General features: G+C 41.6%; 2 protein-coding genes across 5 annotated transcripts in view; one reads left to right on the forward strand and one right to left on the reverse strand.

Moving 5' to 3' along the window:
- The window catches only part of DHX32 (DEAH-box helicase 32 (putative)), a 59,688-nt gene that overhangs the window by 25,680 nt on the left and 9,989 nt on the right, over positions 1–24,019 (forward strand). For 3 of the 4 annotated variants that reach the window (XM_055245805.2, XM_055245800.2, XM_055245791.2), the window contains exons 4-8: positions 3,147–3,340; positions 10,298–10,670; positions 16,127–16,369; positions 17,704–17,803; positions 17,895–18,053. In XM_055245805.2, coding sequence (XP_055101780.1) covers positions 3,147–3,340; positions 10,298–10,670; positions 16,127–16,369; positions 17,704–17,803; positions 17,895–18,053 — 1,069 coding nt within the window. Of the gene's footprint in view, positions 1–1,074; positions 2,168–3,146; positions 3,341–10,297; positions 10,671–16,126; positions 16,370–17,703; positions 17,804–17,894; positions 18,054–24,019 lie in introns of those variants that run through there. The other variant, XM_063616804.1, reaches the window with a different exon arrangement.
- Positions 16,675–24,019, reverse strand: part of BCCIP (BRCA2 and CDKN1A interacting protein) — a 30,283-nt gene continuing 22,938 nt past the window's right edge. The window contains exon 9 of the mRNA XM_055245910.2: positions 16,675–17,220. Coding sequence (XP_055101885.2) covers positions 17,100–17,220 — 121 coding nt within the window. The 3' untranslated portion in view covers positions 16,675–17,099. The remainder of the gene's footprint in view (positions 17,221–24,019) is intronic.

Below are 24,019 nucleotides of genomic sequence, written 5' to 3' on the forward strand. Positions count from 1 at the left end.
TCTCAAGTGATCCACCTGCCTTGGCCTCCCAAAGTGCTGGGATTACAAATGTGAGCCACCGCACCCAGCCTCGAAAGAGTAATTTAAAATGCTGATTGCTTGAGAATTTCATGGCTTCAGTTGCCACCTTTCTATAAAGATGCTTAGAAGCAACTGTGATGTAGTGGAAATTATACTCGCCAAGAAACTAGAAGATATGGATTGGTTCTGGTCATGCTGTTTACTGGCAGTATGACCTTGGATAAGTCACGCCTCTAAGCTTCTTTCCTCATGTGTAAAATGAGGGTGTTGGCCTTCATGTCTTCCAGAGATTTCTTTCAGTACTGAAATTCTGCAACTACCATGCCTGTCTCTAGCTCTGACCTCTCCCTTAGCCTCCTGCCTTGCTTTTCCATTGATCCCAGGATGGTTATGCCTGGATGTTCTTCTGATAACACTGACCATCTTCCTGACTCTCCTGAAGGTCATCTTCCTCCCCTCCTAACTCCTGATTCTCCCCAAAAGAACTTTATGCTGCTCTTCAGCTTCATTCATTTTACTTTACTTTCCAAATTCCTGTTCTTGTAAATTATATAATTAGTATTTTAAGTTAGAAATCAGAATATTTGTCTTCTTCCTATTCATAACTAGTCTGTTAGTGGGCACTGCTTATTCTTCCTTTGCAGTAATTTTCCCGTGGTTTTATTACCTCTCTCCCATGCTTAGCACTGAGCCCAAGCCTTTCTCTCTCTTCTTTTCAATTATTATGATGTCCTTATCCATCTTTCCACTCAACTATTATCCCTACCATATGTCAGATCCTCTGTTTAGTATTGGGAACAAATATAAACCACACATGTGTAGCTTAAGGATCTTCCCACATAGTGGGGAGACAGAGATTCAAATTCAAACAAGTGGTTTTGGCTGGGCACAGTGGCTCACATCTGTAATCCCAACACTTTGGGAAGCTGAGGCAAAAGGATCACTTGAGCCCAGGCGTTTGAGACCAGCCTGGGCAACAGAGCGAGAACCTGTCTCTATTAAAGAAATTATTATTATTATTATTATTTTTTTTTTTTTGAGACAGAGTCTCAGTCTGTCGCCCAGGCTGGAGTACAGTGGCGGCAGTTCAGCTCACTGCAACCTCTGCCTCCCGGGTTTAAGCGATTCTCCTGCCTCAGCCTCCCGAGTAGCTGGGACTACAGGCATACGCCACCACACCCAGCTAATTTTTGTATTTTTAGTAGAGACAGGGTTTCCCCATGTTGACCAGGCTGGTTTTGAACTCCTGACCTCAGGTGATCCACCTGCCTTGGCCTCCCAAATTGCTAGGATTACAGGCATGAGCCACCACGCCCGGCCTAAAGAAAAATTTTTAAAAAGAAGTGATTTTAATACAGCTTTTCACATGAATGATGTTTGAGGTCTTGGCTAGGGACTCTAGATAGCGGACCCTGACATGAAGGCAATCAGTTTAAAAGTAAGAATTTGGCAAGAATAAAAAATTACTTGCTAAGGAATAAAGGAGGCAAAATTTTATGTAAATTCTTAGACTATGTAGAATCTTAAGACTATGTAGAATCACAGAATTTCAAATTATTTCTAGAAAGTATAAGAAATTATTCATTCAACGAATATTTACTGAGTACTAGGATAATTTGGGGACCAACACAGATAGGTCTCTGCTTTTAGGGCTCATATGAGGGGCCGTTAGGTAGTGGGGAACTAGGAACAAACAGGCAACCTCAGGAAGGTGATGGCTGCCACAGTGGGAAGCACACCGTGGATCTAGATACCTAGGGGATCACAGCAAGCCTTGTGGAGAAAACGACATCCGAGTTCAAACTTGAAGGATAATTCTCATTCATTCAGTCTATTCATCTGACAGGTAAGAAAACTAAAGCTTAGAATATTTGTGGTTTACATGGAACAAATTAATGGCAAGCCAATCCCTTAGGTGGCTTGTTATTCCTGGGTCTTGCCTTGATTGCACGTTTCCTGAGCGCAGTATCTTAAACTTTCATCTTTCATAGAACAAAGTAAGCGTTGAGTAAATAATTACTGATAACTTTCAACCTGTTGACAAGGCTGACACCTATCTGAAAATGCAGGAAGTGCATTTGCCTTTCAGTCCTTAGGAATTTGCAGTCTACAGCAGTCATTCATTTTGGAGTTACTTGTATTTCTGGTGAGTTATGTTCATTTTTCAAATTACAGTGAGAATTCAGATCTAAGAATTTCATAATGAATCTCGTAAATAGCAGACCTCAAGATAATTAGAAATTTTACAACGTTTAAATACCTTAGATCAATTACAAATACTCTTGGAATAATTTATTTTTAAAATGCATGTGACAATGCATAATTTACTGACAATGCCTTAAGATTGTAGCATACAAATGAATTCAGTACATTCTACTATAATACTTCTTGTACAAATGAATGTGATAAACATCAGTTGGTCCATAATATATTTTAGAAAAAAAGGATTTTTAAAATAAAATGGTTTTAGAGTAGCTTTGCTTGGAATTGACTCCTTCCAAATCTAGATGGGTTGGTTGATTATCTCACTGGGTTTATTTAGATGGGTTTATTTATTTAATTATATTTAGATGGTAAATTACCAGGATATTTTAGCTTTTATTATCAGAGAAATGTTAAGTAGACTTATCTAGATATTTGTTATGATCATTTGGATTTAAATGTTAATGCTTTGATTTTGAGTCACTATTTTTTATCTAAATGCTGTCTATAATTTACATTGCTTAAAACACAACAGCTGATAACAGAAGCCATATTTTTGATGGGCCTTTCTTCTAACCAAAAAGAAAATAATAATCTCTAAATACATTAGTCTTTTCACACAGGTGAGGTTGAAAGTATTTTTTTTCATTTTGTCCTTGATTTTTATCTGCCTTTTTTTTGTCTGGGAGTCAAACTTTCACAGTCCCTGTTAACTCCTGTTTATTCTTAACTTTATTTCCTAGCAATAACTCTGTGCATAATCCATATTGTTCAGAGTTTCACTAAGTAAGATGTAATACAGCCCACTGCTGATTTACTGATGAAAGAAAATCACTTATAAGATGAACCCTGCTATAAGACAGAGCTGTCTCTTGTTTTGTTTTCAGCAGAAGCTGATCCTGTCTCATTTTTTCCTGTTACAGGTTCCTCAGTGGTGTGCTGAATATTGTCTTTCCATCCACTACCAGCACGGGGGCGTGATATGCACACAGGTCCACAAGCAGACTGTGGTCCAGCTCGCCCTGCGGGTGGCGGATGAAATGGACGTTAACATTGGTCATGAGGTTGGCTACATGATCCCTTTCGAGAACTGCTGTACCAACGAAACAATCCTGAGGTTGGTTTGTGGGGTTCGGTCCCCTCCCTGCTGATGATTCTTGGCTTAGGTTCTACAATTCTGAAGGAGCATTATTCTGGCATTCTACCTGTTAAGCATCTATGCTGTGCAGTAGCAACTGGTCTCTCTGTCATCAGCCAGCCAGCAACAGTTGCTTTCCCACACTGGCAACATCAGGGACTCCCTGTCTGAATGTATCCCATGACTCCCATTATCCCCAGGAAAAAGTTAACAACTTGCTTGGCCCCTCAGAACCTTTTAAGTGTGTGCTTCTGGAGCTATGCCTTATGCAGGGTCCACACCATTGCCTGTGTGCAAGCCACATGGACACCTGGCGCACGCTGTGTGCCCCTTGCTTCCACACCCTGTGCCTGTACACCTGCCCCTACCTGTGCTCAGCATGTCCGGGCCTGGCTGGTTCCTCCTAGTCACTCAGCATGCAGTGTAGCAGCTGCCTACTCCAGGAAGGCTTCCCTGCCCCTCCAGTAATATACATTAGAAAACCCTCTGTGGGGCTTCTGGAAAACTTGGTGTCAGCCTGCATCATAGCAGCTTCGACCAGTGTTTCTGAAACTGTACTTTGCAGAGTCTTCTAGGTTCCAAGGAGCTTTCTCTGTGGCTACCGCAAGTTGTGGTATCTCTTCTGCGCTTAGCTTCATTATGAGATTTCCTTTGAAGAAGGATTTCCAAGAGCTTGAAAGAAGAAAAAAAAAGGAAAAAGAGACTGGAAAAATCACTGCTCTGGGCTAGTGCTTCTCAAGCACTTTTATATTACAGCCCTCATAGAAAGTGATAGTATCTATACAGTACCTCAAGGAAATGGTCACAGGTGCCTGAAGCCAGAGTTGACCATCCCATGGGCTTCCGCTGCCCCAGGCACTGCCTGTGCACTCCAAGAGCCAAGTAGCTAAGTATCTCGGGGTCAGTATTTCTGCACCTCTCTAACGCATTTCTGTGGCATACAATGTGCCATGCACAGCGTTGGGGAAGCTCTGCTTTACTGTAACAGGGCAGGGATGGTTTTTCACATACTCATATCCCTAGTGTCTCACGTGCTCATCCCCAGGAGGATGTTCGGTAAATTGGATAGTGGAAGGGATTTTGCCCTGTCCCAGCTAGCACTGCACTCTGGTGCGGTTCTTATCTCCATTCAGAAAGCCCATGGGGCCGGGCACAGTGGCTAATGCCCGTAATCCCAGCACTTTGGGAGGCCAAGGCAGGAGGATTGCTTGAGCCCTGGAGTTTGAGACCAGACTGGGCAACACAGTGAGATCTCATCTCTACAAAAAATACAAAAATTAGTGAGTGTGATGGTGCATGCCTATAGTCCCAGCTACTCAGAAGGCTGAAGCGGAAAGATCACTTCAGTCCAGGAAATCAAGTCTGCATGAGCTGTGATGGTGCCACCACACTCCTGCCTGGGTGACAGAGTGAGACCCTGTCCCAGAAGAAAAGAAAGCCCATGGGGCTCATTCGGTTTGTACTAAGCTACTTTCCCTCAAATGTTTATCTTCAAAAATAGAAGCCAGTCTTCAGGCTAGTGTCAAATCATAGGCGGAAGTCTTTAGACCATCAGCACTCTGACTTGAACTTCTTGAAGATATATGACCTTCTGCTATTATCACAATTATGTCTCTGAGTCATTAATAAATTACTTATTGTGTAAATTGTACGTGAGTGGTACAAAAGAAACATAAAAACCTCTCATTCTTAGGAGCTCACAAACTAGTTAAAGGCTGGACAGGACAAGACATAGGACCCTGAAAGGGTTAAGGATCCCTAAGCAGATTTGTGGTTGGTTGGTTTGACATTTTAAAGTAGCCCTTAGAATTATGTTTTTAATTAAATGATGGCTCTGACTAGGTTCTGAAGTTAATATTGTATCTTTAATACCATCTAGACTTTGAAAACCCTTTAAAAGGACTCTTTAATGTAGTCATTTTTAAAATGAAATATTATAAGAGCTTTGTCATAATATGGAATCAGATATTTCTTTTTCTTTTTTTTTTTTTTTTTTTTTTGAGACAGAGTCCCACTCTGTCGCCCAGGCTGGAGTGAAGTGGCGTGATCTCAGCTCACTTCAACCTCCATCTTCTGGGTTCAAGCGATTATCGTGCCTCTGCCTCCTAAGTAGCTGGGACTACAGGCATGCACCACCACGCTTGGCTAACTTTTTGTATTTTTAGTAGAGATGGGGTTTTGCCATGTTGCCTGGGCTGGTCTTGAACTCCTGAGCTGAGGCAATTTGCCGGCCTCTGCCTTCGAAAGTGCTGGTATTACAGGCATGAGCCACCATGCCCGGCCTCAGATACTTCTTAATATGGAAAGCCACAAAGATAAATAATGGTAGGGAAATCTAATAATGCTGTTAGACATGCCTCACCTTTTAAACATCTGTCACGTGTTGGACTTAGGATTGTTTTATGGTGAAAACCCAAGCATTCAATTCTGACACCCAAAGGAAATACTATATATTAAAGTATGTATTAGCTTCAATCTGTGTACAGCGTTCCTTTCTTAAGAGGGACAGTTGCTTCAGGTGTGGTGGGCTGAGGTACAAAGGCACCCATGGAGACAGGTAGAGAGTAGCTTCCTGCTTTGACAGGTTTTGCAGGTTCTGTTTCTTTCTGCCCTTGCTGGGCTGCCTTATTCTTCATTGCTTTTATATCTTCACTTTACAGTTACTCTTGTTTCTGAACATTGTACTTTCTTTTCCACTGTGACATGCCCCCAGAACCAGCACAGAGTCAGAAGATACTCTGATGCATTGTGGTAAACAGGGTTTGAGTCACAGGAAAGAGGCCAGAGCTATTGAAAAGACCCCTATGATAAAATAAAGCAACACCTGTTTTCTTCCTGGTATTCTGTGCTCTGGAGAGGAGGCAACATGGCTGTCAAATGGTGTCTCCACCACTTACTCACTTGTAACCTTATAGAAGTCACCTAACCTCTTTGAGCTTTAAGTCACCTCATCTGAAAAATGTGGATGATTAATACACTTGCTCTGAGGGTTGTTGTGAGGACTATTTAATTTATGTAACTGATGCATGGTGTATGTGTGTGGTAGCTATGTTTATAATTATATTTTTATAATTATGATTAGAACAAGATTAATTTTCCTGAAGAGGTATGCTAGCCATAATTTTGAATAAGCTCAGATTGAATAGCTATTTAAATCAGAGGATTTAACATTGATAATTGATTGGCCAGGCGCAGTGGCTCATGCCTGTAATCCCAGCACTTTGGGAAGCCAAGGCGGGTGGATCACAAGGTCAGGAGATCGAGACCATCCTGGCTAACATGGTGAAACCCCGTCTCTACTAAAAATACAAAAAAAATTAGCCGGGAGTGGTGGCAGGTGCCTATAGTCCCAGCTGCTCGGTAGGCTGAGGCAGGAGAATGGCATGAACCTGGGAGGCAGAGCTTGCAGTGAGTCGAGATCACGCCACTGCACTCCAGACTGGGCAATAGAGCGAGACTCCATCTCAAAAAAAAAATTGATCATTGATTATAGAAGGCAGTAGTCTATATTTGATACTGTCTTTTTCATTTTTTTTGGTAACCCTTTAGTAATCTATCAAACACATCATAGGCAATTAGTAAACTCTCTTTAAGCCTACTACTATTTTTTGGATGCTTTATGTAACAACTTTGTTCTTCTTTAAGCTTTTCTCTGGCCTTTTTGAAACAGTGAATACCTGAATATTATATACCTAAAATAGTCTTTAGGAGCTACATATCAAGATATCTCATAGAAGTGACTCACAGTGTCAAATGGTGGTCTTTTCTGTTTTTAGAACTGGAAAGTTCTCAAATTTTCATTAAGGTTAAACTCAATTATATAATTTTATAAAATATAAATATTAATAAAACTTTATTTTATTATAGTCTTAGCTTTTAGAAATTTAGTCTTAATTTAAAGATATAAACTGCATTTCCTGAAACCTTGGTAGTGTATCTATTTTTTTTACATACTTATTAGTTAACAGCACTTTTTAAAGTATCATACACACAATATCTCATTACCATAAAGTTCAGAAATATATCTTTGTGTTATATAGAAAAAAAGTAGGTTTTTTTTTTGCTTTGTTTTGAGTTTCAGCCTTGCTCACGTCGCACAGACTGGGGTGCAGTTGTGGGATCATAGCTCGCTGTAATGTGGGACTCCTTCTGGGCTCAAGTGAACTCCCACCTCAGCCTCCCAAGTAGGTGGGACTGCAGAAAAATGTGGGTTTGTATAGTAAGTTTTAGGATTGAGCCTTCACAGTTCCCTTATATAATCATCTGGAAGGCTAGGCCCTGCTGGATGAGTCTACTGGAGTTTTTAATAAGTTACCATCTTCTCTTTTTTTTAATTAAGCCTAGATATATCTACATAACACATATACCTCCTCAATCTTATGGGGCAGCATTACTTCCTATCAGTGCTTAGGTGAATTTTGCTGAAAAGGAAACAGAGATAACATTAGAAATTAAATCTCTAACCTCAGCAAAAAAAAAAAAATTGAAAACTAGATTTCAATGCATCTGTTGGCATCTTGCACAAAGTATAATACTGTAGTATTCAAGATGCTTTCTTTTCTAAGTTTGAGGAAAGGAATCATCAATTTATCACTGCTCATTTGATAAGACACAGGATGACAACCTGTATGAAAAGAAAGGCAGAGGGCATACACTTTGATCTCATAAAGATACAGAGAGGAAGAACATGGACTTTTATCACCAAAACTACAAGGCCAAGGAAGCAATCTTTATAATTTGACAGTGACAACAGATAGAACAACTATCCGAGTTTAAATCTTGACTCTATCCCTGGCTTTGTGACCTTGGGCAGGGTACTGAATTTTTCTGAACTTCAGTTTTCTCATTTATAAATGAGTCATAGTAATGGGATAGCAATATCTACTTTGAAGATTTATTCTGAAGATTAAATGAGAAATGTGTGCACCAGCTTAATGACTGGCTCACACTAGGAGCTTAATAGATGTTTGTTTCCTTCTTTTTTTTTTTCTTTTCCTTGAAAGAGGTTAATTGAGGACTGTGTCAAGATCCCCAAGACTACCCCCAGGTTCAGTGATTTGCTAGAAAGATTCATGGGATTCAGCATATCGTTTACTTATAACTAAGGTTTATTGCATAGAAAAGATACAAAGCAACATCAGCAAAGGGAAATAGTGGATGGGACGAAGTTTACAGGAACCCAGGCGCAAGCTCCCGAGCTCTCGCCCAGTAAGTCACAAACAGTGTACTTCATTCACAGCTCATGAAATGGTGCCCTACCAGAGAAACTCAGGCTCAGTGCCCAGGGTTTTTATTGAGGGTTGGCCGTAGAGGCACCCTCTGCCTAGTATGTTTCAAAATTCCAGACTCCCAGAAGGAAAGCACATGTGCAGCATAAACCATATTGCCTGTACAAATGGTTCAGGCACAGCAAAATACTCTTTTGGGGAGTCTCGCTCTGTCGCCCAGGCTGGAGTGCAGTGGCGCAATCTTGGCTCACTGCAAGCTCCGCCTCCCAGGTTCACGCCATTCTCCTGCCTCAGCCTCCCGCATAGGTGGGACTACAGGCACCCGCCACTACGCTCGGCTAATTTTTTGTATTTTTAGTAGAGACGGGGTTTCACCACGTTAGCCAGGATGGTCTCGATCTCCTGACCTTGTGATCCGCCTGCCTCAGCCTCCCAAAGTGCTGGGATTACAGGCAGGGCAAACTACTCTTTATCAGTTCTGGAAATGAACCCTCTCCAAATCTAAGTTCCCAAATGCCAAGGGCTAAACTTGCAGGCAGGCCTGTGGAAGGATAGCAATCTCAGAATTGCCATGTACGAGAATAAATAAAATTAAATACCTTAAATGGGTAAAAAAAATATGGGATTGGGGCCGGGCAGGTGGCTCACGCCTGTAATTCCAGCACTTTGGGAGGCCGAGGTGGGCAGATCACAAGGTCGAGACCATCCCGGCTAACGGTGAAACCCCATCTCTACTAAAAATACAAAAAAAAAAAAAAAATTAGCCAGGTGTGGCGCAGTGGTGGCGGGCGCCTGTAGTCCCAGCTACTCTGGAGGCTGAGGCAGGAGAATGGCATGAACCCGGGAGGCGGAGTTTGCAGTGAGCCGAGATTGCGCCACTGCACTCCAGCCTGGGCGACAGAGCGAGACTCCGTCTCAAAAAAAAAAAAAAAATATGGGATTAGTTTCTTCAAGCAATAATACAGGTAAATATGTAAATAGTGTCCAAAAGTTATTTTCATTAAGCTTAGTGACTAATAGGTGGTTATTTTAATTTTAAAAAATCATCCCAAGAGGTATGGGAAAAGTCCACTAAAATCACTAATGACCTCTACCCACTCCAGGAATTCTAGCCAGTTTTCATGCTGCCCTTAAATAGGTGGTTACTTTTCAAATCCTTCTGTTTGCCTATTATTTGGATGACATCTTAATGATATCGTCTCTCACAATGAATCACCAATAATAGTGTCTGTCCTAACAGTGGGCTAGCTGGACCATGAGCCTGAGCCAGGATGGTTATTCTTGTATCCTTTCCTTGAAAAGTGTATAATTTTACTCAAAATTCTTTCATTGATGAATGCGAGAGGAAAAACTGACTAGGGTGTTTTATGATACTACTTTTTATGTATAAAGCTCAGAACAAAAGTTAGATGTAGGCTTTTATTAATATTTGTAATAAACATTTAGGCAGAGGTCTTTAACCTAGGGTTCAGAATGGTCTTTGTAGGGGGCAGTCCATGAACATATACAAACGGGGTATAAATCTTGTTTATCTGTATTTTTTTGTTATAATCTGTAGATTGTATCAACTTAAAGGAATTTTGGCCCCAGTAAAAATTTAGAATTACTGATTTAGAGAAATGAACATAGGAAAGGCATTTTTCTTGTTAGGAAGTTTTTTGCTTGACTTAGCATAAGAATATTCTAACTTAATGTTTCTTCTTTATAGGTATTGTACTGATGATATGTTGCAAAGAGAAATGATGTCCAATCCTTTTTTGGGTAGCTATGGGGTCATCATCTTAGATGATATTCATGAAAGAAGCATTGCAACTGATGTGTTACTTGGACTTCTTAAAGATATTTTACTAGCAAGACCAGAACTGAAGCTCATAATTAACTCCTCACCTCACCTCATCAGCAAACTCAATTCTTATTATGGAAACGTGCCTCTCATAGAAGTGAAAAATAAACACCCCGTGGAGGTTGTGTACCTTAGTGAGGCTCAAAAGGATTCTTTTGAGTCTATTTTACGCCTTATCTTTGAAATTCACCACTCGGGTGAGAAAGGTGACATTGTAGTCTTTCTGGCCTGTGAACAAGTAAGTAAGTGATACTCTAACCTTACAGAGTAATAAGGTATTTCATTTGGGAAGCTTTTAATAACTAACATATAGGTTTCAGTTTGCTAATTAACTGTTTAAATATTTGGTTTTATCACACCTCATTAAATAAAACCTGTGCTGAAAGGAGAACAGGAAGTGTTTCTAAAATCACATGCAGTTCTGAAAACAAAATATGGATGAGGAGTCTCTAGACATGATCTCCAGAGCCAACTTCCCTCCAGCAGGCTCAGGCCAGAGAGTGGGCTGCCCCAAAGACAAAGCTGGCTCTATTTATGCTTGCTGTGAATTGTCGTCTCTTGGTACAGTAGGTGAATGCCGACTCCCCTGACATTCTCTGCTGCCTCCCTATGAGCAGGTGTGTTTGTTGGAGATAGGACTATTACCTAAGCACTCACCATAGAGTTAAGTAACACAACATTCCCCACAAGCAGTCCTGTGATAGTCAGTGGAGTATGGGCAGAAAATATAGCTCACCCGAGAAGGTCATCTCCCTAGACTGGGGCTCCATTCTGAAAAGATAAAAAAAAAAAAACAAAAAAACTTTAACTCAGATTTCTTTAAAACATCTCTTTAAAAGAGTGACTGGAAATGTGCAATCAAGCATCATTTCCATTCTGTTACTGCTTTTAGACAGCCAAGGTACCATTTGGGGTTGCATTTTTTTTAAAATTGCAGCTACACTGGCCCTATTTCCCCACTACTCTGTTGGCTGAATCTAAAAGCCTCCAGGATCTCCAGAATTAGACCTCTCTTCACGGAGACTAATTGCCTGGCCTTTTTTCCCTGTCTTCTCCCGCAGAGAGGAGAGGCACGAGTTTTTAGACCATGACCCAAATATGTAGTGGTTCTACTCATTAAACAGAAACCAAAAAGGAAATTATTTGATGTAGGCTGAGCCACAGCTGAACAGATAAGTGGCTCAGCTGTCTGTCAGAGCCTTTTCTTGAACATCCACATATTTCAGAAACACTTTCAGAAGTATTTATTCTATTTTATACTCAAAGCATAAAGGATGACAGCTCCTTCTGGCTTTGGGAACTTTAGTTTTCTTAAATTTTATCTGTTTCTAGAACCTCAATATGACTGCGTATTTATCATTTTTTGTATGTAGATGATATACATTCTCTTGAATAGCAAATCTGCCTGTTACAGTGATTTATTCTGTTATCATCTTATCCTGCATGATTCAAGATATTCAAGAAAGTCCTGAGGAAAATAATAAAATAATTATGGAGACATAGGATTCATAAAAACAGTTGGAGGTTCTCAGTATAACCAGATGAAGCCTAAGGAAGGGAAGAATGGCAAATCTAATATGTTTGAGAGTCAGAATTGCCAGGTGAAAAACAGGACGTGGGCCAGGTACTGTGGCTCACACCTGTAATGACAGCACTTTGGGAGGCTGAGGTGGAAGGATCACGTGAGGCCAGGAGGTTGAGACCAGCCTTGACAACATAGCAGGACCCTATCCCAACAAAAAATTAAAAAATTAGCCAGGCATGGTGGCTCAGGCCTGCTGTAGTCCCAGCTACTCAGGAAGCTGAGGTGGGAGGATTGCTTGAACTAAGGAGTTTGAGGCTGCAGTGAGCTATGATTGCACCACTGCACTCCAGCCTGGGTGACAGAGCAAGACCCTGTCTCTAGAAAAAAAAATGAAAAATTAAAAAAAAAAAACAGGAAATATATTTCTGCAAGAAAAAAAATGCAATTAAGACTGATAGGATGGGTGTAATCCTTCAAGTCAGGATAAGCAAAAATTCCAAAATGGGTTTGGAAATGGATTTTGGATCTTGGAAAATAAAGCTCATAACAGAACTGAGGTGCAGATGGTCTTAGAGTACATGATTCTTATAAGTTTAATATAAACTATAATTAATAGTAGAGTGACTTTTGAACTGTCAACTTTAGAAGATGCATCATTATCCAGGCTGGTAGTAGAAACTGTAAATGCCACAGGACTTGGAAAGATATGTAATTTCCCCTGAAGGCAGGCTGGAAAGGCATTCCTATTAAGAAACCATCTGTCTTGCAGTCTTAAAGTGAGAGTGCCATGAAAGCTACCGGAGGATTTTGTAATTCTGAGCCTCTGTGACCCAGGCGGAGCACTGGACCCTCTAAAGGTGAGCTCCTCATTGTCCAGAGGCTCAGCAGCCGACCTGCCCTGTGGGTGGGGCAGCAAGCCAGCCACTGACATTGGGCTGGCTTCAGCAGACTTTACGTGGGCACCAGGTTTCTTTCTCCTGCTTCAGCCTTGGATTCCACAGGTGTTATCTGGTTTTCCATACCCCATCTACTGCCTAACAAGCAGAACACCATTCAGTATACTGATGGACTTTCCTTTTTTACTATTTTTGTCAGGATCCCTCATTAAGATACTCATCTCTTATGGATTGGGATTTGTCTCTTGGAAAGATTTGTCTTGCTCCAAAATCAGTGCTAACAGCTATTGATCATCTCCCCCCATGCTATTTGATGTTTTCTTGATTTCTATATAAAGCTTTAAACCCTACCGTAGCACTAAAATATTATGTGAAAACAAACTCAACCAGTCTAATACAAATGTATTAATTGTCATTTAAAATTTGTATTTATTTACTTAGAGATAGGACCTTACTATGTTGCCTAGGCTGGAGTGCAGTGGTGTGATCTTGGCTCAGTGTAACCTCGAACTCCTGGGCTTAAGCCATCTACCTCTTCAGCCTCCGAAGTAGCTGGGATTATAGGTGTGTGCCAGTATGCCCAGCTAGTGTTTGTTTGTTTGTTTTTAGTAGAGACGGGGTTGGGGGCGGGGGGGTCTCACTATGTTGCCCAGGCTGGTCTTGAACTCCTGGCCTCAAGCAATTCTCCTGTCTTGGCCTCCCAAAGTGCTGGGATTATAGGCATGAGCCACTGCACCCAGCCCTGCCATTTTTTTATATTAAGAAGTATATTTTAAATTACAGAAATACTCGCAAACATTTTGGTGAAACAGCAGTACATTTACCTTAGTTGTGTCACATTTTCTCCAACCGCTTGCTTAGCACCACACCTGCTGTGAATTAATCTCTGTAATTCACAGGCTGCCCTGTGTCACCACACCTGCTGTGAATTAATCTCTGTAATTCACAGGCGGCCCTGTGTCTTGGTACTTAATTGAGACTTAGAGCCCTGAAAGTTTAGCATGTTGTTTCCTATCACCTAGCTGTCTTTTAACCGGAAGACAAAATATGAAATAAACAGAAAACATACATTGAGATTTATGATAATATGTAGCCAGATTATTGTGCAGTAATAAACCATCATAAAGGTGTTTTTAGGTTGGAGGTTTTCCTGGGAAATGTTCTATGCAGTTGTGGATCTTTCATTTTCGGTGAGCTAGATGTCTGCTAGATATCGTCCTTCAGTGGGTGTTGCTGTGTTCCGTAACTGTGCAGGTAGTTATAGGAAAGTTATGCATATGTAAATAAACCACATACATTGAATAAGAATCAAGGAAATGAATAAACAAACTGTCTGAAGTACCAGATGCATAATCTTTAAAGCTTTTCTGCCCCAAATTCTGCAGATTATGGCCTTAAAGCCCTGTATCAGCTGTGCTTGAGGAGCCTAAACTATTTATCTATTTCTGTTTTGCTCTGCTTTTTCCCTTCTGAAGATTTTAAAAATTCTTTTTTATTGCCATTTGGAACAAAATTCAACATTAGCACCAACTTACAAGGCAGCCGAAATAGCTCAGTGAGAGAGCATTAGACTGAAGAATTCACCTATGACTAAAAAGTTTTAGCAACTAGAACCAAATAAAGAATTAGTGGCCATAATTATTTTTCCCACATCTTCTAAGAGAATAAAAGTAAATATTTCAGTGCAATAAAAAGTTTATCTTGGGCCAGGTGCGGTGGCTCATGCCTGTAATCCCAGCACTTTGGGAGGCTGAGGCAGGCAGATCACGAGGTCAGGAGATCGAGACCATCCTGGCTAACACGGTGAAACCCCTTCTCTACTAAAAATACAAACAAAATTAGCCGGTCGTGGTGGTAGGCACCTGTAGTCCCAGCTACTCGGGAGGCTGAGGCAGGAGAATGGCGTGAACCTGAGAGGCGGAGCTTGCAGTAAGCCGAGATCGGGCCACTGCACTCCAGCCTGGGCAACAGAGCGAGACTCCGTCTCAAAAAAAAAATAAAAAATAAAAAAAGTTTATCTTGATAGGAAATTGCTCATGAATGGGCCACTGGAATCAAATCTCCCTTTCCAAATCCAGGTTAGCTGTTAAGTTGCACCAGTGAGAAGCTTGCCTGATGGACTCATCTGGGAGGGATGAATGCATGTCCTCCTAAGGCCAAGCAGCAGCCAGGTTCAGGGGATGCAGCTCAGCTCAAGTACTCATTCTTTTCCTTTTAATTTCTTTTTTTTTTTTTTTTTTTTTTTTTTTTTGGAGACGGAGTCTCGCTCTGTCACCAGGCTGGAGTGCAGTGGCACGCTCTCGGCTTGCTGCAACCTCCGTCTCCCGGGTTCAAGTGATTCTCCTGCCTCAGCCTTGTGAGTAGCTGGGACTACAGACGCATGCCACCATGCCCAGCTAATTTTTGTATTTTTAGTAGAGACAGGGTTTCACCAGGTTGGCCAGGATGGTCCCGATCTCTTGACTTCATGATCCGCCCGCCTCAGCCTCCCAAAGTGCTGGGATTACAGGCGTAAGCCACCACACCAGGCCTTCCTTTTAATTTCTAAACAATCCTTCCTTAATATGTGGAGTAAAGTGAAGTAATCAGAATTATAAGAATGGAGAAAACGTTTTGTTCTCATTATTCCAATTGGCAAGTTTTCACTCGTTAGGATCAACAGCCATGCTGTTTGCTCGGTAAAAAATCTGCCCCAAGTAAATCAATTTTATGTGGAAAAAGGAAGCACAAGAAAGGGACCGTACCTGTGTACCAGCTGATGTGGGACCCCATGGAGCGGCCTCTGCCCAGCTTCCTAGGAGCTACTTAGCAGATCAGGAAACACGCACAGCTCACCTAGTTCTCAGTGACCTGTGATACCTTGCTATTTTTCTAGATGGATCTGTCTTCCTGCAAAACCCTTGAGTTAATTCAATCCCATTCTACAAATGGTATGGAAAGGAAAGAGACATAAGCTCGAGACCTAGAGAATGGAATTGAGCTGTAAAAACTATGGCAGTTGTGGGAAGTCATCTTTTTTACTTAGATTTTCAGTGAAATCTAACAAAATTAAATGGGAAAACAATATAAATTATATTTAACTTCCCCAAAGACGTTTTCTCATTTAGGTGCATCTTTCCTTATTTAAAGATACATGTAGGTAGCAACACAGGGAATTCTTTCCCTGTATCTGTTACGTAGTATTGCCTAAAATTTTATGTAATTCAGACATTTTTTTAATAGTGAAGTTGTTTGCATTGTATTTTATTTTCATGGGTATTTTTTTTTCTTTAGGATATTGAGAAAGTCTGTGAAATTGTCTATCAAGGATCTAACCTAAACCCAGATCTTGGAGAACTGGTTGTTGTTCCTTTGTATCCAAAAGAGAAATGTTCATTGTTCAAGCCACTCGATGAAACAGAAAAAAGATGCCAAGTTTATCAAAGAAGAGTGGTGTTAACTACTAGCTCTGGAGAGTTTTTGATCTGGAGTAACTCAGTCAAATTTGTTATCGATGTGGGTGTGGAAAGAAGAAAGGTAATTATTATTGAGTAGGTTAAACAGACTGCTGATAATTGTCAAGCACTAGTTTCTCAGTTTCCTACCATTTTACTGATAAGGAAGTGAGGATGAACTATGTGACCTGGGGATTCGTTAAATTTGGTCATGAGTGCAAAGAAGAATTATTGCAGCCGGTAACAAAAGTCTTGATCACATATTACTGTCTTCCATTAGCATGTTGGAAGTTTGGAAATGTATTAAATTGATTGAGCTGCCAAAGGAGAAAGTTTTGAGGAAAGACTCAACTACTAGAGCATAAAGGTGATAGTCATCTTTCATGGTATTTTTTCTTTAGCTAAGGTACTAGCAAAGCAAATTGACTCTTAAACTGATCTCTTCTTATGAACAATTTACTGGATTTTTTTGATAGCCCCTTTAACAGAGTAATTAGTATCTTACCCCAGAGAACTTACTAGAAACTTGTTTCAAGTATACCGACTTTAATTTTAGCAAATTTTGGCTTATAATTGACATGATAAAATTTTCATCCTAATCACTACAAAATATTCTTTATTACTTTTAAATTAAAAATTAGAAAAAATGAAAACAAGGTATCTCAAACTCTGAAAGACACTGAGATTTCAGAAAATCACAGCATTTGAGATCTCAAACGAAACTAACAAATATTGACTAATTTACCATTACTAGGTGCTGAGATGTTTTATCCCTCCAGGAGACTATGAGCCTCCTAAATACCCCTGCCTTATTATGACAGAGCAATTCCAGCAGTCATGAAGGTTCCCTGGAAATCACTTAGAGTTGATCTTGATTGAATTAGTCCAGCCTTCAGAGAAACCAGGGCTGTCACTTGCCCACGTGAACCACCAGTAAGGAAAATCATTGTTAGTGCCATACACAGTTTCTGTGTTAGCTGTTAACGATTGGAATTCTCAGTATGTGTTGTAAAGGTGAGACCACCGAGATCCTGGTTGATTTGAACAAAACTATAAAGAAACATGGCACTATCAGGTGAGAACCCTTTCTCTGTGTGGCATATGAGGATATGTTATCATTCACCAGTACAGTGCTTTGAGAAGTGACAGTGCTAGTATTTCAGCAGATGACACAGAGGTCCCATAGTTATTGAAGCCACAGTGAAAGCAGACAACCTTTAAATCCATTTATCAAAGCACTTGCAGTTTCCATCTCAAGGCAAGTGAAACAATAATAAATATTGTACAAAGAAAATGAGTCCGTGGCAGTGCATTTCATGGAGTAAAGTACTGCGAACAGCATATTCTCTTCAGGACCAATGAGCCTACTAAATCATGACGTATCTGACACTAATGATGCTGTCTTTCCATTTAAAGGTGTACAACCCGAGAATAAGAGCAAACTCGCTCGTCATGCAGCCCATCAGCCAGAGCCAGGCAGAGATACGCAAGCAGATTCTTGGCTCATCTTCTTCAGGTAGTGCTGTGGACACAAATACTAAATGTTGTCAATTCTTGTATGCAGGCAACCCAGAAATATTAAAGACATTTTTCTTGGTGTCTTTTAGGAAAATTTTTCTGCCTGTACACTGAAGAATTTGCTTCCAAAGACATGACGCCACTTAAGCCGGCAGAAATGCAGGAAGCCAACCTAACAAGCATGGTGCTTTTTATGAAGAGGATAGACATTGCGGGCCTAGGCCACTGTGACTTCATGAACAGACCAGGTAGCCTTATGCTCCCATGTCAGCCAGGCATGTGGGCTGAGATTCACCTTCTCTCCTCCTGCCCATTCTGTCCTGAGTTCACATGATGCTCGGCAGTGCACACAAGCATGGAGGGCGTGTTGGTTTGGACTGAAGCATTTTCCCGCTAGAGGTAAACATTCTCTGAAAGTAATTTTTAAAACCCCACAAACCTCTAGGAAATATCTGTTCTGACACGAGCAATGTGTCTGCTGTTGGACACTGGAGCACAGGGGAACTGGGCTCAAGGAGTGGGGTAATGTGGAGGATGGAAGCGTAAGGGTGAATCAGCAGAAAGAAGAATTCTCAGCAGCTTGAATTGTCTTTTTTTCTTTTTTTTTTTTGGGTGGGGGGGACAGGGTCTTGCTCTGTTGCTCAGACTGGAGTACAGTGGCGTGATCATAGCTCAGTGCAACCTCCACCTCCCAGGCTCAAGTGATCCTCCCACCACAGCTTCCCAAATAGCTGGGACCACAGGTGCAAGCCACCACACTTATTAATGCAGATTTCCTCTGTAGATGTAGATTTCTTTTACAAAGTGACAGCTTTTCAGAGCTACTCCTATGTCTGCAGTTTCTCAGAATAACCAGCTCAAAATATGCCAGAGAAGTATATTTTGGGGTGGCATATTCTAGTCTCCTCTAGTCATATTTTGGGGTGGTGTGTCCTGAGCCCCAACAAGATAGGTTTCATTTTTGAAAATTGCTCTTCCAGTCCCACTGTTCATCTCATAAGTCCAGGAATCACCACCTGTTGATTTCCTAGGCATCTTCTTGCTCAGAGTAGTAGATGTTTGGTGGACTAGAAATGCAGGGAGAAGAAAAGGCAGGCTTGATGATGTCAAGTATTTTTAAAAGCAAACTATCTCACTGTGTTCTCTCGATGGTCACCCTCTGTGCTGCTCATTCCATGAGGCTTAAAGCTGATAACTGGGGGACAAAAGGGTTAGGGTAACAATTTATTTTTGTCTCCTGACAATACACACATAACTTTTCTGCTGTGCTTGGGGAAAATATAACTATGGATTAACTCTGACTCATTGTTTTGGAAGCAAAAAAAGAAAAAGATGCTTGCAGCTGCTGCATTTAATTCAACTTATAATTGAAATACGCAAATCCAGCAAACTTGTTACCCTTTTCAGGATGCATGAACCATGTGAAAATGAATTTGGCATAACTAGGCTACAGGCTGTTAATTGAATTCCCCTGATCTGGACCTCTTTTTTAAAAATCAGTTTTCTTTTTCTTCCTTGGCCGCCTGACAATTGACCTCCATCCTGAATGACACAATCACTGTCCATTGGGGTAGGAGGCCTCAGGACCAGCTGACCACTTCAGTGGAAACAGATGGCCTGAGACTGCTGTTACCCTGGGAAGGCAGTGGTACCTAGATAGGAATTTGGAGAAAAACTAGCCAAAAGGTACCAGACTACACCAGAGGTCATCTTTGTATTCAGAGGCAGAACTCATTTTGGTAGTGGCCAGATGACTGGCTTTGGTATGGTCTATGATTCTTTGGATTATGAAAAGAAAAGTGAACCCAAACACAAACAGGCATGGCATGTTAGATAAGGCAGTGCCTCATGAAAACGGGAAAATGCAGGAAGAAAATAAAGCTGCTGGGCACAGTGGCTCATGCCTCTAATCCCAGCATTTTGGGAGGCCAAAGCGGGTGGATCACCTGAGGTCAGGAGTTCAAGACCAGCCTGACCAACATGGTGAAATCTCATCTCTACTAAAAACAAAATTAGCCAGGCATGGTGGTGCATGCCTGTAATCCCAGCTACTTGAGGCTGAGGCAGGAGAATCACTTGAACTCAGGAGGTGGAGGTTGCGGTGAACCGAAATTGCACCATTGCACTGCAGCCTGGGCAAGAGCAAAACTCTGTCTCAAAAAAAAAAAAAGAAAGAAAGAAAAGAAAGTCAAAGGCTGCAGAGGCCAGGGATGGTGCTGGTGAAAAGAGGAATTAAAGATTCTGCAGGGCTGGGCATGGTGGCTCACACCTGTAATCCTGGCGTCTTGGGAGGCTGAGGTGGGAGCAACTGCTTGAGGGCCAGGAATTCAAGACCAGCCTGGGCAATATAACAAGACCCCATCGCTACAATTTTTTTTTTTTTTTTTTTTAATGAGCCAGGTGTGGTGTCATACGCCTGTAGTCCTAGCTATTTGGGAAGCTGAGTCAGGAGGATCACTTGAGTCCAGGGTTCAAAGTTGCAGAGAGCTATGATTGTGCTGCTGTACTTCAGACAGGGCGACAGAGCAAGACCCTGGTTCAAAAGAGAAAAGATTCTACAATGGTGTCATCTGTTGTGATGGTGCAGATCTTTCACCAGAGGATTCCTAAACCAATTCATCAAGACCTTCTGGAATAGTATTTACCACACTAAAAGCCCAGTTTGTAAGAATACTAGAGAAGTATATGCGCTTGTTTGTAAATCACTTGGAAACTCAAGATTTGGCTTTGGAATTTATAAAATGATCTTTAAATGTTAAAGTAACATTTACTATACTATATATAACATTGACATGTACTCAACATTTACACATACTAAGAGGAGAATGGGAGGAAGCAGGCTGCCGACGGCCCTCACGTGGCCCTCCCCATAGCTCTGCCGCAGCGCCTGACACCTACAGGCAGGACTGGCGCTGCCCAAACAGCCCAGAGAGTCGAGCAGATATTCTAGCATGACTGCCAGGAGGCCACAGCCTAGGTTTTTAAGTTAATGAAGGTTACGCTATTATCTGTTTAAAGGCTACACAAAAGTTACTACTATACTCAGATGAGGGGGTGTGAAAAAGAGACACAAACATGCCAAAACAACTTTCCAGGGCCAGTGTGTGAGGATTTTGGAAACAATAAATAATGTTACAGAAAGTGAAAACAAAATCCAGGAGAGGTTTTTAAGGGCCCAGAATGGAAGTACTTTTGGCTCCTGAAGCCGTTTAGGCTCTTGTGGGCCTGGTAACTATATGGCTTATCATTTAAGCTGATGTTTTTGAGTGCAACAGTCCAGGCAGAAAGATGGCTGTGGCTTAGCAGGAGTGACCCCTCCCTGCTAACAAAACAAAACAAAACAGCAATTTAACTTAATGGAACCTGTTTATTTTATGATGAATTCAGACAAACTGACCATCTCCCTGTGAACCTCATGGGACAGGGGCATGAATGCTGTTAATGATTAAGCTGGGATGAAAGGTGGAAACAGATACCACCCCGGGCAAACTGGGGTAGATATTGAGGGGACTATGCCAAAAGGCGCAGGCTCTTGGGCCAGGCTGCCAGGGCTCCAAGCCTGGCTCCATCAGTCACTAGTGGGGTATTATTCAGCAAATTAGGACTCTCATTGCTTCACTTCATTTATCTGAATATGAGGATAATCAAAGCAATTGGTTCATAGAGTTATTAAGATAAATTAGTTAACATATGCATGCCCCTTAGAAAAGTGACTGGTGTATAGTAAGTGCTATAGCATAGTCATCGTCGTCTGAGTGACTCCTGCCTGAGCTCTGCACCACAGGGGCCCTGAGCTGCAGAGGGTCCTACAAAGAGCAGTTTTAATGGGTGTGAGAAGCAGATAATGACCTCAGTTATTAGGAGACATCACCAGATTGCCTCCAAGATGGGCCGGAGCCAAGAAGAGCCATGGTAGATGACAGCAAGAGCACTGGATTTGGGAGTCCAGCATCAGCTGTGCTGGCAGAGCATGCCAGGTGCCAGGTTCAACACTGCCGGTAGAAGGCCCAAGTTCAAAACCTCACTTTACATATGACAAAACAGCTGGGTGGCCATGTGGCTTTGGCAAGTCACTTGTTTTTTTCTCATCTGTAAAATTAGGGTAGAGTGTCTGCCCTCTTGTATCCTGGGGTTATTTAGAGGTACAAATGAGATGTGTATGCAAAATTGCCATGTACAGTGTAAAGGAGTGGGAGTTAGGTGAATGCCAGGTTTTGGGAACATGTCCCTGTGAAATTAAGTGAAGCAGAAGGCTTTCCTCCCTGTCCTCTTCAGAGCCAACTCTTAATGCTATTCCCCAGAGGCCCTAGACGTTGTAGAGTCTTAGGGTATACACCATCTCTTCATTCTTCAGTTTCTCCCCCTGTGGACTCTTTTCCACAATGCCCAAGTCCCAACCCTAAAATAAATCAGAAACAGAAGCTTCATTTGCTCCTTCAGCCCTCCTAAGTGATAACTGCATTTCTCTCTGTCCATTTATGTAAATGTGTATATACATTAAAGCAGGGCTCCCCAACCCCCAGGCTGCGATGGGTACCAGTTCGTGGCCTGTTAAGAACTGAGCCGGACAGCAGGAGGTGAGTGGGGGCGAGTGAGCATTACTGCCTGAGCTCTGCCTCCTGTCAGATCAGTGGCAGCATTGGATTCTCGTAGGAGCTCAAACCCTATTGTGAACTGCACATGCCAGGGATCTAGGCTGCCCGCTCATTACGAGAATCTAATGCCTGATGATCTGTCACAGTCTCCCATCACCCCCAGGTGGGACCATCTAGTTACAGGAAAACAAGCTCAGGGCTCCCACTGATTCTACACTATGATGAGTCGTATAATTATTTCATTATGTGTTACAGTGTAATAATAATAAAAACAAAGTACACAATAAATGTAATGAGCTTGAATCATCTCAAAACCATCCTCTCTACCCTCTGGTCTGTGGAAAAATTGTCTTCCATGAAGTCGGTCCCTGGTGCCAAAAAGGTTGGGGACCTCTGCATTAATGCATGTGCCTGGCACACAGTAGGTGCTATGTGAGTATAGCTCTTTTTGTTCTTCCCTAGGCTTCGTCCCTACCATTTGGAAGTTCCAGTGGCACTTTGGATGCACTCTGTTATAGAATGTATTATGTTGTAGTGGATATATTAAATTCTTCTGAATGCAAGCACTAGTAATCCAGCTCAAACTAGCATAAGGAAAAAGTGAACTATGATTAAGGGAACTGGGATATCTTAAGAAATCCAAAACAAGTTTTTTAGTTTCTCATCTCTGTATCTCTAGGTTCCCCTCCCTCCCTCCCTTCCATGGTATGGAACTGGCAGTCCCAGAACCTAGAAAAATCAGGAAAAAAAAAATGCATGGGTTTTAAAATGACCATACAATGGGTGTTTTCTATATGAGTAGTTAGCTGGCATTATGCAAATGTATAGAGTCTCCCCCTGTGGACTCCTTTACACAATGCCCAAGTCCCAACCCTAAAATAAATCAGAAACAGAAACTTCATTTGCTCCTTCAGCCCTCCTAAGTGATAACTGCATTCCTCTCTGTCCATTTATGTAAATGTGTATATACATTAATGCAGGGCTCCCCAACCCCCAGGCCGCGATGGGTACTAGTTCATGACCTGTTAGGAACTGGGCAGAGTCTTAGCTGCTCTCTGCCCTAAGCTTTATGATTTGCTATGTCAGCTCCTGGAAACTCCCTTGGTCTAAAGTCGAAAACTCCCAAGAAAGGGAGCCATTGATTCCATTTGAGAAGCTGCCCACCCTGAACCAGTCCCCTGTGACTGGGGTTAGTAGTGATAATGTGGTGTTGTCACGTGGCACAAAATCCTGTCCTATAAGTATGGAAGTGAAGGTACAGTTCCTATAAAAGGGGACAATTTGGAGGTAAAAGTGCATTTCCAGTAGAGCAGGATTCTTGATTTACATGTGCATCTCCACATATAAATGAGACCATCCATGCTAGAAGGGCCAGGAGTGAGGCTGTCCCAGACGTGTGCCTGCCCAGAGCCTTGCCAGTGCCAATAGCACAAGATACTCAAAATAGACTGAGAGCAAATAATAATTTGAGCCTCACCCTTATAAGGAAATCATGAACCAACACCAAACATAAAGTCCTTTAACTACTCATATAGAAAACACCCATTGTATGGTCATTTTAAAACCTATGCATTTTTTTCCTGATTTTTCTAGGTTGTTCTGGGGCTGCCAGTTCCATA

The sequence above is a fragment of the Symphalangus syndactylus genome, chromosome 2 (assembly GCF_028878055.3).
Source record: "Symphalangus syndactylus isolate Jambi chromosome 2, NHGRI_mSymSyn1-v2.1_pri, whole genome shotgun sequence".
Classification (NCBI taxonomy): domain Eukaryota; kingdom Metazoa; phylum Chordata; class Mammalia; order Primates; family Hylobatidae; genus Symphalangus; species Symphalangus syndactylus.